Below are 20,152 nucleotides of genomic sequence, written 5' to 3'. Positions count from 1 at the left end.
AATACATGAGGAAACAAATATGCGGTACGTATTTAAAAATACTGGAAAACTTATAGGAATCCCACCATAAAACTTTCAGAAATTATCGCTATCTAGAAACAACTAAACAAATTTTTGAGGGGGTGTTTTTTCCAAAAGTGACAAAAAAAAACAATTTTCCACAAAAATTTTAAACAAAAAAATATAGGTTTTTTAAAAAACAATTTTTGTAAAAATTATTTATCCAAACCAATTTTTGTTTGTTTTGATTTTAATGTTAATGAAATCCCCCTAAGAAGCTTTCAAAGATTATTTATTTAGTATATTTAGTCTCAGCTATTAATGTTAAAGAAGAAAATCTGGGTGACTGAGTTTCAGAAATGACAAAAAAAACTTTTTTTTTTAATTTTTAACAAATAAATTAATCTTCCGAAACAAAATTTTTTTAAATATAAAATGTGACCGTATAAAAACAAAAATATTTCACATTAAAAAACTGTACACTAAAATTTTCAACATTAAATATATTTATTATACATTTTTTCCAAACTTTTCTCAGTGTCTTGTTATCTTTTCTCACTTATAGGCCAATTTTCAGAAATATGTTCGACGGTGTCAAACAAACTGGACTTGACGTGGAATAGCTGCGGAATGTGTTCAGTTAACTGCCTCGACTGGATTCGCAGTAGCGCATATTATTGACCCAATTTTTTAGTATATTTTTTATGATTTCTGGATGCGCATAGTGCATTTTTAGAATAATGCATGCAAGTCCAAAAAGGTCCGATTACGAATCCCTTACATTCATTGGTATTGCGAAGACCGACAGCACAATTGTCTAAACTAGTAAGCAAAAAATTGATTGTTTGTGATCTGGTGTTCCATACTCCTAACGGCCCAAGCTCATATGTAAATATATATATTCGGTCCACAAAAACTCAATAGTCACGCCTCTATAGCTCTCCAACTATTGATCGAGTTGGCGTCCGCAACAACACCTGCGATATGAGATGTTCTAATTATGCCACCATTCCAAATTAAACACAAAAATTTGACTTTCTGTGGACCGGCTTTTTCAAGACTACTTATAGGCTTACCGATCCCCAAAAATGGCTCGTTTGTTCTTCAACATAGCTTCCAAGATGTAAAGGTGTATCATTCAAAACTTCTTCATTCACTTTGGTCATACACACGTTTATATATATTGGGAATACTTCACTCAAACATATGTACACCGGCATATTTCATTCCACGGAGTTATATTATTGATTGGCGTCAAATCTGTCAATGATTCAAAAGGATGCTTGTATTTGAACCATCCTGTACTTGTTTAACTGGCCCACCGCATTGATATGTATGCACGTATGTGTATATAGTTGAATGGTTTTATGTACCTATATATGCGACAACTTCAAGCACTGGGGCAGACATCTAAGTACTTTCGAGCCTTTTCACTCGACACCGGATATGTTGCTTGTGTATAGACAGACTTATACATACATAGGCAAACACAAGTTTGAATGTATGGTGTATAAAGCTGGTGCCAAGTGCATATAGAGGAAATTGTGAGGATGGCTTAAATAAATAGAGAATAAAATGTATATTAAAGTGATTAAAAATAGAGCTTTTTACATAAAGCCAAGTAATGCCTAATGAATTGGAAATATGTACACTACAAAGAGAATGTCATACCAAAGGTATCAGAAAGCGGCAAGTCGAAAGCATAAGAGCATAAAAATTGGAACACAAAGTGTTTGAAAAGTATAAAAAAATGTGTCACATGAAATGAAGGGTTCTAAGAAAGAAAGACTTTCAAGAGAAAGTCAAATATACAAAGACCCTAAGCGAAACTCGCATAGTTAAAAAATATTACTTATATTTATAAACCATACAAACGATTCAAAAAAGCTATTGCATATTTTATTACTACAGTGGAATCAATCAAGAACAAAATAATTCAACTCAAATTTTTAATTCAATTACATTTTAACTGAGGTGAAAAATAAAATTCTGTAATTCAATGCCAAAGTGAAACTCGTACATTATATAAAAGTAATTTTAATGTAAATATTAATATTTCGAATGCGTTCCTTGGTTTCTGATAACCACTTGTAATCTTTTCGGCACACTTTTAACAAGTTTTTCACAAAAGCTGGGCTCAATTCATGCCATCCTTAGAACTTCTGCTTTGCTGGCGATCTTCCCATCAAGATAGCTCCAGAAGTTCTCAATGGGGCTTAAAACTGGACTCTAGGCTGGTGTATCTATGACATGCGCACGATTATATAGCAACTACGACGACACATTATATGCTTTATGCTTCGGCTATTGTCCTGATAAAAATGCAAATCTTCGTCTAGACTAAACTTTTCTCTACAAAGTGGCAATTTTTTTTTTTAAAATGTTAAAATACATACCCTCATTTATAATAGCCGCAATAAAATGCAATTCCCAGGGCCAAGATGCAGAAAATGACGGCTCACCATTACTGACCCACCACCGTGCTTTACTGTAGGCTTCATATTTTTGGGAAGTAACGCTTCATTTGATCTTCCCCATTCATAGGGTCTGTCATCTGAACCAAAAATGTTAGACTTGTTTTTAACAATGAATAGCACGTTCCGCCAAAATGAGAAATCTATTGATTGATGTTTCTTGGCAAATCGCAGCCTTGCTTTACGATTACATTCGTTGATATGGGGCTTATGCCTTGCTCTTCTGCCATTGATATCAGCCTTATTGAGCATATTTCTAATTGTCTGTGGGCAACATTTTTCCCCAAATCATTTTCGGCGATTGTTGCGACATCGGTGCACTTAAAAATGAATAATTTTTGACTTGCCGAAGAATATATTGTTCATTACTCGGAGAGAAAATTTTGTTATTTGCAACTTTTAATTTATTTTTAACCCTTCTATCCTCTTTGTACCATTTTATGACGTACTGTACGGTCGATCGCCTTCGATTTACAATTTCAGATATTTCGCGAAGCAATTTTTGGTTTTCGTAATGATGAATTACTAATTTTCGCACTTCAACACTGGCTTATCCTCTTTGACCGCCCATTTCACTTTTTTCTTATCCTTTATGGCTCAATGCCAAATGTTGAATGGCAAAGAAATTTAATGTTTGGGTCTTTCCCGAACTCCACTTGTGATTGCAACCACTGTTGCCTGATAACTTAACACTGTACGAGTTTGGCTTTTGCGTTGAAAATTGCCACTTGTTAAATAATTTGTTTTTATTTTAATAAATAAGGGAGAATTTCCAATTTTGTTTTTGTCGTTTAATTCACTACCCAGTATACTAATTAAATAAAACCAATAAGTTTTTATTGCAATAATAGTCCCACCTATTTAATATAAAACAAAATTTCTAGGACGATGTACGAGTTTCGCTTGGAACTACTGTATTTTTCACAATAAAAGGATTGAAACTAAAGCAACTGATCTCTAGTTGACCCACAAAATTTATAAGCCCAAATATTTGCCAGAATAAATTTGTATCTCAAGGAAGTAATATTAAATAACAGTGTTTTCTAGAGATGATCGAACTTTGAAAAAAATAGGAAAAAATAATATAATTTCCTGACAATGACATCTTTAAGAGTCGAGATACAAAGTAATGATATCGTACCTCTTAGATAAACTTACATAATTATTTTTTAGATATATTTAAATACAAACAAAGAGTACTGCTTGTGCTTACAGCTCTCTAGCAAAAAATATCGCTCAAGAAAGTTTCTAGACTTATTGGCTCTCTTCAGTTGTTCATGAATAGTTTGAAAGTGGAGAGTAAGTGAGTGCATTTATTCAGGAAAACTAGAATTGAAAGCTGGTGTCACCTGCCAGTTCATGTAGTGAATTTCAAGAAGACTAAGACATATTATATATCTACGATAAAAAAAAAAAACATATATATATATATATAATTGGCGCGTACACCGTTTTTGGGTGTTTGACCGAGCTCCTCCTCCTATTTGTGGTGTGCGTCTTGATGTTGTTCCACAAATGGAGGGACCTACAGTTTCAAGCCGACTCCGAACGGCAGATATTTTTATGAGGAGCTTTTTCATGGCAGAAATAAACTCAGAGGCTTGCCATTGTCTCCCGAGGCTATTAGAAACAACTGTTTCTTCATTTTAGTGTTTCACAGAGATTCGAACCTACGTTCTCTGTGAATTCCGAACCACCAACCCATTCGGCTACGGCGGCCGCCAAAGTATACGCATAGTTAAAATCAGAGTCAAAATAGCAAATGAAAGCTAACATAGCATAGGATTTGGCAATGCCACAATTAATGTAGGTAGGTAGATAGGTTAGATGGCAAGAGTACAGCAGGTGTACTACAAATGGCACTAGAGTGCCGTTTTGATACTATAATGTTAAAGGAAGAAAAACTCTCTACACCATCCAAAGCTATTGATGTAGTGGAGGAGAGAAAAGGGATCTAGGCTGAAGAACTGCCTCAGGCTATCCCCAAAAAGCACACTAAGGAACCTCAAGGGCCTAGTCGCCAGACCCGGACGTTTGCAAAGAAAGTCTTCAACAGCCTCTTTCTCTGCAGGACCACCACAGCATCTGCAGAATGAGTTGTTCGGGAGTTCAAGCTTCTCCGCATGAAACACTTTAAATATTCTGCTTCTGTCGTACTGAATTCAAACCGATTTTGAGATATCACACGATAGGAATAGAACTACATCTGTCTTACACTTTTTTATATAGTAGGGGAAAGGGATACTAAATTTTTATAAAGAAACATGGAAACATTAACTTATATTATGTACATTCTGTCAAAAAAATATTGGGAATTGTTCATTTAAAAAGCGCGCGTTACAAATATGTATGACTTAAGTTTTTTTTATGGAATGTTGGTACAACTGCCCTCTATAGTGTCGCAAAGTTCGAGCGTGACTTGACAATTAGCTTGTTTTTGGCATTTAATTACTGTAATTACAGTACTCTGCGATTTTCACTATGGATAAAAATATTGAACAAAGAATTTGTCTTAATCTTTGTGTTTTGAACGGGATTTCTTGTACCGAATCGTTGAAAATGTTGCAAAAAGCCTATGGCGAGTGTGCTTTATCAAAAAACACGGGTCTACGAGCGGTATAAGACTTTTGCAGTGGGCCGAGAAGTAGTGGAAGAATTGCCCCGATCTGGTCGCCCATCAACATCTTCAACGGATGAAAACGTCGAAAAAGTCAAGAAAATGATGCTGGAAAACCAACATTTAAGTTCGAAAGAGGTAGCTCGAGACATTAGCGGGTCTCACGAATCAGTTTGCAACATGTAGCACCATCAATTGTGCATGAGACGCGTGGCTGCTCGACTCGTCCCAAGAGAGTTGAATTTCTTTCAAAAAACTCGTCGGAAGAAGGTAGCAGAAGAAATGTTTGAGCAAGTGAACTCGGACCCAACGTTTATCCAGCGCATCATAACAGAGGGCGAGACGTGGGTATATGAGTTTGACATGCAAACCAGTCAATATGCGGCTGAATGGTGCTATCCACATGAGCTGAAATCCAAAAAAAACACGTCAAAGGCGGTCAAAAATGAAAGTCATGCGACTCGGTTTCTTTGATTAAAATGGTGTTGTGCACTCGGAATTCGTTGATTCGTTCTAAATGGTTCTATGGTAAATAAAGAATATTATTTGGAAGTTACGCGACGTTTGAGACAAAATGTGCGTAGAAAATGGAACAATTTGTCGAAAAAAACTCAAGGACAGCGCACTGTCTCACAAGGCTCACATTGTGAACACTTCTTTTACCAAAAATAAGACAAATATCATCGAAAAGTTACCGCATTCATCGGATTCAGGCCCGTGTGACTTTTTCCTTTTCCAAAAACTTAAATTGCCACTCCGTGGACGCCGTTTTGAGTCGATAGAGGTCATTAAGGAGAATTCGCTGAATGAGCTGAAGAAGATCTCTTCAAACGCGTTTAAGAGGTGCTTTGATGACTGGAATATTCGTTGGGTTATGTGTTACTTTTCCCCATAGTGGTTTCTTATTTACCTTTTAACTTAATTGAAATAAGTGGCATCCTTATTGGTTTAATCAGGGCGATAGCATCTATATTATTTAGATAAATTTGCAAAGTAAAACTGTATGCCATTATCATCCAAATTATTTGAGATAAATGGTTCCCACGGGAACACACCAGAGAAGGCGATTCCGAAAATCCGGAGGGAAACTTGTTCACCGGCATCCCCAAAAAATTTAAATAGGAACCGGAGTTGATTCCAAGAAAAATCATACTGAATCGTTTGGTTTTTTAAATACAATTTAAAAAAATTATATAAGATTTGTCTGTGTTAATAAATATTGAATTTTTGAAGTTAGTTTATTTTCAGTTTTAAATGGTATATTTAAAAGCGTTCACCTATTGAAATTTTACCTACATTAAATAAGTTGTGCTCAAAGATGAATCCCGATGTAAGTGCTGGGATCCCGGGATAACTTTAAAAATATCCCGAAATCTTACGAACAAAATTTTCCGCAACCCCAGGGCACACATACCTATGTAATATAGTATAAGTATGAAAATTAATAAATACATAAATATACGAAGTGGCGCAAAATTAATCACCCTATCGAAAAATTTATAATTTTTGCAAATGGCGTCCTACGCCAATCGTATTTGACACTTGACATCTGTGAACTAGACAGCTGCAGTATAAAAATAACCAATCCAAGTGCAAAAAAGTCAAAATAAAGATTTCCATCACTCAAAATAATTTTTTTTTTATTTAGTATGAAATGTTATTCCAAAACCAAACTTTTTAGATTAATTTTGCGTCATCTTATATAGCAAAATAAATATTTGATTATTAATATGAGAGATGCCACACATCAGACTTTAAATTTTGATATTTGTGATTTTTTGAAATTTTCAGGTTGGCAGCGGCTCAGGAAGCGGCGCTAGCAGGGCATCAACAGGGCTCCACAAGCGGGGGGCACTCGGGTCGAAGGGGAGCCCATCGCTTAGCTGATAGAATGGGTGGCCCAAAGAAAGACGATACACCACCCGGTGGTGGTCCAACATCATTATTTATCCTCACCGAGGATAATCCAATTAGAAAATACACACGCTTCATCATAGAATGGCCGCCCTTCGAGTACGCTGTGTTATTGACAATCATTGCCAACTGTGTTGTGTTGGCTTTAGAAGAACATTTGCCTGGGGGTGATAAAACAGTATTGGCTCTGAAACTGGTAAGTGCAAAAAGAGCGCAAGAGCGCCCTAATGTTGAAGTGAGCGGTAGTGACACCCATAGGTATGATTATATTTATAAGAAATATGGAAATACTCACTCAATAGTATGTGCATATATGCCGCATGTACATACATATACATAAATCTAACGTGAATTTTTTTCTCTTTAATTACTTAAATTTTTTTTAATTTAGGAAAAAACGGAGACCTATTTTTTATGCATTTTCTGTGTAGAAGCATCGCTCAAGATCCTTGCCTTAGGGCTTGTTCTGCATAAACACTCCTACCTCAGGAATATTTGGAACATCATGGATTTTATCGTCGTAGTTACGGGGTAAATATTTTGTTTTATTTTTCTAAATCATTCACATACAGTTTTTTATTGTTGTTATTTCAACAAATGTGTGAATTCGTTGGCGGTGGGTTTTCCAAATGGATCTTCAATGATCTAAAATTATTTCATAAAGCAAAACATCTGTACATAAATACATGCATATCTAAATATTATATAAAATAGCTTGGGAAAATATTTCTATTACTGTTTCTCAATTCACTGCAATAAACATATTTTTATTGTTTTTGCTTTTAATTTTTCTCTTATTCATATTGATTTTACTTTGACGTTCACTTATAAGTTATTTCCATATACTTTCAGTTATAGTACTTATTTTTCTATGTTATGCTTTATAAAGATATGTTTTTGTAAAAATAATAAAAGGATCAATACACTTACATAAACCCGATGTACAAGATTTTTTTCCAATCAAATAAGATAAAAATAATCTCCATCAAATGTTGCCCTCTATAGCCTGTTGGACGTTATCCGCGGCTGCGCCCCTGAAATGCTACTCCGCTTAGAAAACAGAATGAGCACAAAATTTGTTTGTTATTAAGTGAGGACTTTCCCTTAGCTAGTAGAACAATTCTTATTTCCTTCAGTCACGCTTCAGAGTAAGTTCAACACAAAATAAACTACAAATCGTCACTCAAAATTTATTTATTTTTCTAGATGATGATTAGCTCTGAACACTTGTTCAAAGACTCAAATTCGATGATTGCTAGTTATACTCTGGTTAAGTTAAATTAAATTTGACGATCGCTAGTTAAACTCTGATTAATTTTTTTTGTTCATGAAAAATAGAGAGGTGATTGGAAATAGGGTAAAAGAATAACTTGTCGTATATTGAGAACCGTTATTTGCTATATCACATTTTTGTTTCCTTTTTTGGTCCACACTATTACCGCCTAAATAGATTACTTTTTTTCTTAACATCCTGTATATCTATAAGGAACTTACGACAGTAAATAGTGACTGAAGCATTTCAAAACGAGTTCACAATTAAAATGTGTCTAAAGTATATTTTAGCATATTTCAAAGGAACTAACTTCGTTAGTGTATATTGAAAAAAAAAAAAAAAATGGTTTTGGTAAAATTTTAATATACCATATGATATTTTAATAGAAATTTGAGTTTGATGTATAGGGTGGGCCATGTAAAATTTGCTTTTTGAATCGGCTATAAAAAAAAATAATCAATATTTTTTCAAACTTTTTTTTATTTTGAAGATTGAACATTGTCATTTATGAATGAAAAATAATATCGTTCAAATGACTGCCACGACTGGCTTTACAGTAGGCCATTCGATCAATCCAATTTTTAAGCACATTTTCGATGGTTTGGGCTCCAATTTCATGAATGGCAACTTCGATTTCGTGTTTTAAAGCATCTATCGTCTCTGGATGGTTCGCATAGCATTTGTCCTTAACGGCTCCCCACTAAAAATAGTCCAACTGGCTTAAATCACAGCTCTGAGGCGGCCAATTGATATCGGAATTTTGGCTGATTATTCGGTTTTCAAAAACGGTAGCCAAAAGTTCGAGCGTAATTTTGGCAGTGTGACAAGCACCGTCCTGTTGAAACCAAATGTCGTCCATGTCATCCTCTTCAATTTTTGGAAACAACTCGTTGACCATGTCACGGTAACGCTCGCCATTTACTGTAACCGCGACTCCTCGCTCATTTTCGAAAAAAAATGGCCCGATGATACCGCCAGACCAAAAACCGCACCAAACAGTGACTCGTTGTGGATGCATTTGCTTCTCTACAGTAACGTGTGGATTTTCTGAGCCACAAGTCCGACAACTTTGCTTATTGACGTAGCCACCGATGTGAAAATCAGAAAAGAAGAAGAAGACTCACCACTTTGGAAATAGGTTTTCAATATTTCCCAATTTTATTCAAGCGTATAGCGTCCCATTTCGTAAATGGGAAACCTTTAAGGAAATTATGAACACATTTGACATGTCATTTGTGTTACCATTCTCAAAAAAATAGGTGGTTCAAAAAGCAAACGCTATACGGCCCACCCTGTATTTTAATAGAAATTTGAGTTTGATGTGTTAAGAGCTTAATAGCACAATTTAAATCTGCTGCGCACATCATGTATCTAAAATGTAAAAATCACAGAGTTTCCTAAGTCGATTTACCACAGATCTATGTGGAAGGGTTAAAACTTTATTTCGTCTATTTTTTTTCCTCCCCTCTACTAAAATCTGCAGTCCAATGACATACTTTTCTATGCCAATGTTCCAAATAATTGAGCATTCACTACCCCTAACAAAATTCAAGCGTAAACTTTCAAATCGCGGATGGACCTATATTTTTTGTGTACCCCCTACAAGAATCTATTTCCGGAGCCTAATTATTTTGGAAAAAGTTTGATTTTGTTGTACAGTGTTATTACATGCCATTTTTGAATGGTAACCCTTTGTATGCAGATGGCTACATAAATTTCTAGAACTTTGAGGCCGCAAATTGTCCAACTGGCAATGCTGTAAAGGAAAAAACCATCGCTGTCTTGTGCACACTAATCTATCAGTTATCGACTTTCGGTAAAGTAAAGAGACTTGTAGTGCAATTCACTAACTTAAAACGATTCGAAAATTCTTACTTTCGTTTAAAATAAATTATAAAACGTTTGCACTAACGATTGTGATATTTGCAAACTTATTTTAACTAACATTAAACAGCTGTCTTCTCTAATTATTCAAACTAAATCAGAGAGGCGTCTCTGTCAAATTAAATATGAAAATGAGAGAATAACGCAAAGGCAAATAGCTAAATCAACTGCTTCTGAAAGAAGCCGCGCCAAAGCCAAACAACTCAATCCAAAATTTCTTTTCCAGTTTGCCGCTTCACTTGGGTCATAGGAAACCTCACCTTTTCGCAAAATATGACACGGTTAATTAAAATAAATAAATAAATAATTGACGCGTACACTTCTGTTAGGAGTTTGGCCGAGCTCCTCCTCCTATTTGTGGTGTGCGTCTTGATGTTGTTCCACAAATGGAGGGACCTACAGTTTCAAGCCGACTCCGAACGGCAGATATTTTTATGAGGAGCTTTTTCATGGCAGAAATACACTCGGAGGTTTGCCATTGCCTGCCGAGGGGCGACCGCTATTAGAAAATGTTTTTATTAATTTTGCTTTCACCGAGATTCGAACCAACGATCTCTCAGTGAGTTCCGAATGGTAATCACGCACCAGCCCATTCGGCTACGGCGGCCGTAGGTACAAATTGTTGGTACAAAAGAAGTTTCATCGAAAAACTCTAAGTTTAAGAATTAACTTATTAAATTAAATGACTAATTTAAATAATTTGAAAATAATAACAAAAATTCTCAAATTTTTCTGAGCGATTTTACGTCAAGTAATTCAAGAATATTGGACATTGTTGCCGATTCTTCTAAAAATGTGTATATTTGTAGGCCTGAGTGTAATAAAAAGTTAACTAAAATAATTGTGTAAACAAGTGTATTGAATCTTCTCTTCAACCCCCTTAAAATTTTTTATTTTCGTTAATTTTCTCAAGTTGATTTCCCAATACATAAAAATATTCAAAATATCCAAACTCTTTACGCAAAACCATTATCTTTAATATTATACACTATGCATCTCTCTTCCGCTTTTATTTAAAATTTATATAATATTTATATTCTGCTTGTACGTGTCTTTGATTGTGTTCTGCAAAATTAACATTCGGTTTATGTTTCGAATATTATTTTTTTCCTTGTAATTTATTTGTTAATTATATTTTTATAACTGCAAAAAAAAACATACCTGCTGTTGTGAATGCCACAAAAATCAAATGAAATGTCGTTGAAAAATCTAACCAAATGCACACACATGCGCTGATCGATGCAAACTTCCGTACTACACAACAATTCTTGCACGCTATATAAAAACAAAATTTATATTTAAAAAAAATCCAACTCATGCATGACCACCTGCGTATGGGGTTGAATGCGTGCCTGCATGCGTGCGTGCGTGCGTGTGCCTGTCCCTTGGGCGGCTGGTGGGCATTTAGCGCTATGACGATCTTCGCCGAGGCCAATATAGATGTCGATCTGCGTATGTTGCGGTCGTTTCGTGTACTCCGGCCACTCAAACTCGTTTCAAGAATTCCAAGTAAGCTTTCCAGCGTACGTGTACATATAGTAATTCAAGGAAAAGAAATATTTTTAGGCCAGTCATAGAAGAATTTACTAATTAGATTACTTGTATTTAGAAAAATACCTACTAAATATATTTTGAAATGGAAAATATTTCAAATAGTGAAATTTTAGCAATGAATATAGAATACTATTTACATATATCGTTTAATTGGCTAAAAAAATTTCAAGTAAGATTTAAAAAAAATTTGTCATTTAGTTGATTCACTCAGCACGTACGAGCAGTGTGTTCAAAAAAGGTAACAAAAGGTTCTTTTTATATCTAGACGAAGAACTCAAATTAAACGAAATTTTAATGTTAAGTATTTTTTTTCGATATTTTCTTAGTCTTACTAGCTTGTAATTTGTGTATAAATAGAATTAATTTGCGAATGAGATGTATCTACTACAAATACATACTTATAGTACTTTCAAAGTATACTATGAAAAACTGCTCGTGATGGTTGTAGGTTTAAAAATTGTAAGAAGTGCCGGTCCGACGAAAAATACTATGAAAAAGTAAGCCACCGCATTATTCATTTATTCATTTGGTAAATCTAGAAATACAAGAAAATTACATATCTAAAGTGGTACAAAAATGTAGGATTGGCCTCTACATCCTTTGTTGGATGTTTGGCCGAGTGATGAGAACCTTGATGTTTTCGACAAATGGAGGGACTTACAGTTTTAGCTTTTTCATGGCAGAAATACACTTAGAGCTTTGCCGTTGCGCGACCCACTGGGCTGCGACGACCGCTCAATCAACACTAGAATACGCTATAATTAAGATAGAAATATCTCTATGATCCGTACGGCATTAGCTAAGTACTAAGTACGAAAACTTACGATTTTGTCAAAGATGCTTGATTGAGGGACGATTGAGCTGCGAGTTTTAAATAATTCATTAAGACTGCAGTTTTTTCAATGTGGTTTGAAAAAGGCTAGTTCTAGTGCTTTGAGAGTGCTTAGGGTAATTGCAGCCAGAAGAGGTGGACTAGAAATCGAACCGACGTGCAGTTTGAAAATAATTATTATTCATGCAGCTCTCTGGAACTGACAATCATAAGAGGCTTGATGAGTTTTAAATTACTATTGCAAAGTAGAGATTACACTAGTTTGTAATGGTTTTGAGCTGTTGACTGATCTGAGAATATCAGTCATCTCATATAAATTTTCCACAAAATCCGATAATGATGTGTTCAAAAAGTGCAATAGTTTTCGAGTTATAACTAAGCATAAATTTTGTGAGTTTTGAAGCAATAGCATTTAAATAGCGTATCAACACTCTTTACTGATAGTTTTTAGCGTGTAAATCTGTTTTGCGAAGGCTTCTGTCAGTCGTAGCCTTCATATTAGAACTTGTTTTTGCATTTGGGCTAGCTATCATGTAGATACATTTATACCGATTTTGCGAAAGCTGTCAGTCTTCTCTTGTAAAATTCTTAAAAAAATAAAAATGAAATAAAGTAAAAATCTTATAAAATTTTACTTTATAAATTAGCTTGGTTAGTACTGGACTCCACCTTCCTAAAAGAGATAGAGTCGGATTTCACGGGAAACAATTATACAGTCGTACTCGAGATATGCCACTTGAAATACTCTTCCTGCTGCATTAGAAGGTTTTCAAGTTTCCTCCTGGGCTACTTCTATTCATCATATTTTTTAATGATATACTTATGAAAGTTTGCTTTTTATTTTCGAAACTTCTCCTCCATGCCGCTGATGAGGAATTAGTTTTAAACCGACCAACACAATTCTGCGAAAATTTTTCGTTTTGTGTAGGGTTAAATATTAGGAGTTACAAATTATGGTTAAATATTCGTTTTCGGTAGGGTTAAATATTACCAACTAAATTAAATGTGTGTACTCATACTATCCATAGCAGTTAAGGCTTGGCTGATTAGTCTCAAAGAAATTTTTGTGTAAACAAAATCGAACTTTGAAAGGTATAGCCTTTGGTTTCATAACACTGTGCGACAATTTTGGGGTCATCAAAATCAAACCACACCAGACCTTTTTTTTCTGAAAATATACCTATTCAATAGCAAAACCCTCGCTGGGTTTTTAAAAGTTAGCTCGATTTTTTTTTTTATAGCGTTTTGAAGTTTTCTATTTTCATGAGATTTTGGAGTTTTACCTGTACGCTAAATTTGACTTATAAATCGACCTTTGTTTGATTTAATCGATTTATTTTGTCATAGCTTGATGCAGAAATTTCGTACATGTGCAAATAAACTTATTTTGAGAAGAACCTATATCTCAATACGCAATTTTGAATACCAAAATTTCGAAAAATTGTATGTTTTTACCATTTTTTACTGTAATTATGAAAATAATTAAAATTTCTCACTATTTCTTCTAGCAAAAATGTTGCAAAATGTACTAAAAAAGTCATTTATAAGATAAAAACATGAAACTGAACTTTAAGTTTGTTATTTTCTAAAAAAATAAATTTTTAATATAACAAGATTTTTCTTCATAAAAGTAATTTTTTTATACTCTGATTTAAATTTTTTTTTTAATATCTAAAAACTCTGTAGGTAAAAATATTAAATAGATTAAGTAAGAATAATATAGACTTGAATTCTTATAATTTTTTTTATTTTTTTATTAAAATAAAGAATTTTTACGTACGAAAACCTTAGAGACGAACTCTTTTCGACAATGATTGAATTTCAACATCATCATTATCAGAGTAATCAGATTCATCAGTAAAGAATTCCATGCCTGTCTCTTCTTCTTCTACCTCATATTCTTTTTCCTCCTGGTTACTCCATTTTCCTTAATTTTTTTTTTTTTGAGTTGGTTTTGTCAAGTAAAACAGCTTTTAAACTAAATTTCGAACTGTCAATAAATAGCCTCCAGTCGTCTGGACTGTATTTAATTCCCATTTCACTCATCAACTTTACAATATTGTGGCAATGAGCAAACATCTTTTCCTCATTAACCGTAAAACAGTGATTGAATTGTTCTTTCCTATTTCGATACGCCGTAACTTTCGTACCTCTTTCTAACAAGTTATTTGATTTTAACATTGATGCTAATATTTCTGATTTCCGCTGTGTTAGTTCCAATTTAGCAACAATTTCATCTAATATACTTTGCGTTATTAGAATCGGCTGGTCTGACATTGATGGTTCGGGAACATACTCGGAATGTATATCAAATAATGATGGCTGTGTCATAACAGAAAAAGATTCACTTAAAGCATCAAAATTGGGACATTTTAGCACTGGAATATTTTCATTATGATCAAGCGGTAATTGTACACACCGGACTGAAACGTATTTTTTGTTTTTCGCTTTCTTTTTGTTCAATCCGATCACAGTATTTGCACAACTATAACAATTTTTTGGATCATGTTCTTCTGGATTGTGCCATAGCATTGGCATTTCAAAAGGCATTCTGCTTTGTTTGTTGTGCAACCAATTAACTAAACCAACATAACAAGCTCTACACACTATGTTTGGCGCCCAAGGTACATTCAAAATAACTTCACGATCAAAATAATGTCTGTATGCCACAGTAAAATCATTACTGATTGATCCATGCTTTTCACTCGCTGGTGTGAAACGTCCACAACAATAGCAGAAAACGTTAATATTTGCAGGACAATTGTACATTTTTTATTTTCTTAATTCATAAAAAAATCACGTAAATGAAATTAATAAATTCAAATATGTTAACAAAAACCGTATTGTTCACAAAATATTTAGCGCGTCAAATGTGTTTTAGGAGTTGTTATGCACGAACCTGATCTCGCAAGACTGCTGCGATCTTAGAACAGGTAAAATCGTTGGGAACAAATTTTGGAATTTCTAAAACAAACATTTCCTGATAAGACAGACTACAACCTTCTTTATACTTTTTATTTTGGAATGTGTGCTAGCCACTTTTCTATGTACTTAACAGGCTAAAAGTCTTGTGAGACCAATCTTGCTTTTCACTACTCACGATCACATTTTGTTACATCCAATATTCATTGGAAAACCGTATCTGGAAAAAATACTAGCAAAAATAGAAAAATCTGAAAACGTGTATAACGGGTGGTTACGTATAAAATTATTTTCATAATTACAGTAAAAAATGGTAAAAACATACAATTTTTCGAAATTTTGGTATTCAAAATTGCGTATTGAGATATAGGTTCTTCTCAAAATAAGTTTATTTGCACATGTACGAAATTTCTGCATCAAGCTATGACAAAATAAATCGATTAAATCAAACAAAGGTCGATTTATAAGTCAAATTTAGCGTACAGGTAAAACTCCAAAATCTCATGAAAATAGAAAACTTCAAAACGCTATAAAAAAAAAATCGAGCTAACTTTTAAAAACCCAGCGAGGGTTTTGCTATTGAATAGGTATATTTTCAGAAAAAAAAGGTCCGGTGCGGTTTGATTTTTGATGTCGCACTGTGTAATTTGTAAAAATGTATTTGTTCACTTTGTTTGTAGTTTACTTTCCTACAAAAATCATGTGAATGCAAGGTTGAAACTTTGTGCAAATATTTTAAGCATCCTTTCAATTCCCATCAAAATTTGAAACTTTATATTCAGAGTTTCTAGAAAATTTTTGCATATGCTGTTTTATAGCTCATTTAATTCTAGCATACTAATGCGCAAGTTTAAAGTGGTTCAACGTTTTCATTGATTTTGAGTAACTTTTTTCCTTGACGATGTTACGTAAATACTTCATATAACGAATGCTCCTTTTTTTTATATTGAAGTAGGCACCCAACATCGTCGGCAAAAAAAAATCTCAAAAATCAACGCGATTTTTCAACAACTTCAAACTCGCAAAATAAAGTGGACTACAAAACTGCATATTAATTTTTTTTTTTTAAATTGTGATTAAAATATTTGAAATTGTTTAAATTTGTTTGTTAATTTGCTTGAAACTTGAATTTATACGGTTTTTGTTGGAGAGTATACTATATATTAAGTATATTTTGATAAGTACATTATTGAAATTAAATAAGAAGCAAATGAGTAGACAAAATTTGTCAATAAGTCACTGTACTTCAGTTATCTAACTGAATCGTGCACTAAGTCAAACCACACGCTGCTCTCCTGATGTGCGAAAAATCTATTTTTTTTGGATAATGTTTTCAAATTGTTTTTCGAAAAGATTTAACCGTAAAATTTTAGGTCATTAAATTTCTGGGTCTAAACTAAAGTTCATAATTTAAGTCGACGCCAAGTAGTAGTATTTTTCAATTCAAAAGTCATATGCATAAGCGATATAAATTATACACTAGGCTAAGTTAGCTCTTTTCCGTCAGAAAAGAGTAAATTACTCAGATCACTACACTCTACTAAAGTAGCATATAGCCTAAAAAATAGTAGATATATGCCTTTTTATCTGCAGCCCGCCTGCATACCAGTAAATAGGATTACGCCCATACAAAAGGTTTTATTAAATTCGTGTTGCCGTCGCTAAATTTTGCAAAGCCTTTACTTTTAAGGGGTCAGATACCTGTAAACGGCCATATTCTCCCTGATTTTCATTAAAATTATTTAAAATCAAGAAGTCAATATATATTTTTCAAAATTGCCATACAGTTTTTATAAACATTAATATAATATATTGTACAATTTTTTTTTATTTTAATCATTTGAAATGGCGGATGTACCCTCAATTCTTCCAGGAAGGTCGCAGCGTCAGTGACCTGAATACAAAAAACTAAAAATTTGTTTGTTTATTAATGCCATAATTTCCATATGAATTAAACAAAAATTGAAAAAAACAAAAATTCGCGCAATAAAATGCTTAAAAAAAAATAAAAATATTGGGGCGAATTTTCCTACTATTTTTGCTTCGAAGGAATTATTTTTTCGAAAAACTTTCGAAAACTTGCATTCACATAGAAAGTAATATCATAAGAAAGATGTGTGCAAAATTTCAGAGACATCGGTCAATAACTTTTCGACTTATCGTGTACGCCGATTCGATAAATATAGTTTTGAGAAAAACGCGTGTAAAGTTTGAATACAACGTAACTTTGCCTCTCCCAGCGCTCGAACGCAAAGAATAGAGTCGTCACGGTTGACGATCTATAGAGTCCGCCATATAAATTTATGGAATTAAAATGCTATAAAAAAGAAACTACTCAATATTTTCCAAACTGTTTTTTTTTTATTTTGAAGTACAATCCTTCCGGTTAATGATGGGTGGTCGGTTTGCTTCAGCTGCCGAACCAATTGGACTTTGTACGGCGTCATACCAAGGTCTTTACGCAAAATTCGTCTCAATGATGAAAGGTCCAATTGCTGAGAACGACGGTGAACTGACGTTCCTGGTGATTCACGAACACTCTCGGCCACAGCAGCAATATTTTTGCGTGTACGCACGGTTTTTGGTCGGTCACGCGTTGGTTTGTCAATAAGCAACCCAGTTTCTCTTACTTTTTTCGCAGAGTAACGCACATACGCTTCATTCGGTGCTTTTCTTCTTCCCATTGCTGTACGTAATTTTCGTACACATTCTGCAAGATTACCATGATTTTCAAAGTAATGTCGCAATAATTCCCCGCGTTCTTTGAGCGTATACACAACCATTTTCGTTCAGCGGAAGAATAAAACAAATTTTCTGTCAAATCAGATGACAGCTAAGATAGATAGATGGCGGGCCCTGTATAAGAAATACATAAATTCAGGTTCTAAAAATTGTTTGACATATTCTTAAAGGATTATATTGCCATTTTATAAAAAAAAAATTTGTTTCTTTCAAAATTTTACAGGTATCTGTCCCTATAATACCAGTCGGAAATTTTCGTTAATTTTTTATGTTGTATGCGCAACTAAGAAAGCCTTATTATGGCATCAATACTCCAATTGTCAACTCTGAGAGAATGCAATGATCCCAAAGAAATCGATCTATAGCTTTCAGAATTGGCACTAAGAATTTTGGTCTTAAACAATTTAAACCACTAATAGTGTTGAATATAACTATGTAGGTTGAAGTGGTATTAGGTCTTTAAACGAATCACCCAGGCCGTTGGCGATCCATTGTGATACCGCAGAAGCAGTTTGCCTGCTACTCCTCGTTAAAGCATTTTCTTTTAAGTGCAAAATTATAATTGTATAACTTGTAAGAATATTTATGCGATAACTAAGCCACGGATAGTTAAATAAATAAAAACTAAAAATAAAAAAAAAACAAGTGCAAAGCACCAAAACCAAGTTTCCACGAAGTGAAGTCGTTAAAATTGTTCTTACATTTCCAAAAAGACTGGGGATATTTTTGTTATACTTGAATTTGAGAAACACACTGCTCGGTAAATTTGTGCGATTGGATACTACTTTTTCATAGACCAAAAATATTTTGCCTTAGCTATTTTTTATTCAATACTAAATATTTGTAGACTCTTTCAAAATATATAAAATAGATTCGATTTTATATACGATGAGGTCGCAGTTATGAAGCAAGCGTATTTATACATACATGAATATATAGAAAGAATGCTAGTTAATAGCGATTTTAGTATATTAGCATACACATTCTAGAAAAAAAAACAGAAAAAAAACTACTAACACCTACAAAAATAAATGTTGTTTGTCTATCATAAAAAATTATCGCTAACTTCACACACGTGCTCGGCAGTGGGTAAGCAAATACAATTAGATAGTGACACATACTAAGTACATACAAACAAACAACTACATAGAGGAATAGCTGTATACATTTAATATGAAAATCGTTAGCTGTAAAGGCAGTTTTAGGCTGTCCAGTTAGACGGAAATCGCTGCAAATACACACATGCATACATACATACATACATAGTCACACGATGTGTAAGAAAACGCGCGAGCGTAGTTGCAAATATAGTTAAGCACCTATACGTACATGTACTCGTATAAGTGGTGAGTGTGGGTGTGTGTAGCGAATTTATGAACCTAGTGTCCGCGGCATATCAACCCTTTTCCATATAAATATTAGTTTTTTCTCTTATTGAGTTTTTGCTTTTATTTTTAACGATAACTGCTGTAATTATCAACACTTATGTAGCCTAACACAACTCGCATGCTCCTATAAATATGTTTGTACACTTTCACACAAAACACTTATACTTGACACTAGTGATTAAAGAAATAATAATTCTTAATATAATATAAAGTCGAGCTTATTCGACAAGCTTAAGCTGCGTGAATAACTGAGCTAGAGAGAGAGAGAAAGAAAAAAATGCCTTTGAAAACTCTCAATTGACTTCTGCTGTGGTCAGCTTACTTCAAAAATTCAAAAGCAAAATTGTTTGATTTCTTAACTCGATATTGGCTCACTACTTTTTCAAGATGAATTTGAACTATTTTGCTTTTGAAATGAAGCAACTTGACTGTAGCCTCACTGCTTTGGTTCCTTTTCGTGTGTGTGGAATACCTACTAATATTTTATACAAAGAAAACAAATGAAAAAAATTAAATTAAAATTATGTTTCTTTATGCAAATACTTGTATAAT

General features: G+C 33.7%; 1 protein-coding gene across 16 annotated transcripts in view; it reads left to right on the top strand.

Moving 5' to 3' along the window:
* LOC128858243 (voltage-dependent calcium channel type A subunit alpha-1) overlaps positions 1–20,152 on the top strand; it is a 273,728-nt gene that overhangs the window by 53,439 nt on the left and 200,137 nt on the right. For 13 of the 16 annotated variants that reach the window (XM_054094347.1, XM_054094344.1, XM_054094345.1 and 10 more), the window contains 2 exons: positions 6,883–7,201; positions 7,397–7,536. In XM_054094347.1, coding sequence (XP_053950322.1) covers positions 6,983–7,201; positions 7,397–7,536 — 359 coding nt within the window. In that variant the 5' untranslated portion in view covers positions 6,883–6,982. Of the gene's footprint in view, positions 1–6,882; positions 7,202–7,396; positions 7,537–11,570; positions 11,672–20,152 lie in introns of those variants that run through there. The other 3 variants (XM_054094349.1, XM_054094342.1, XM_054094357.1) reach the window with 2 other exon arrangements.

Source organism: Anastrepha ludens, chromosome 3, assembly GCF_028408465.1.
Source record: "Anastrepha ludens isolate Willacy chromosome 3, idAnaLude1.1, whole genome shotgun sequence".
Classification (NCBI taxonomy): Eukaryota; Metazoa; Arthropoda; class Insecta; order Diptera; family Tephritidae; genus Anastrepha; species Anastrepha ludens.
This window is presented reverse-complemented; position numbering and strand designations above follow the sequence as displayed.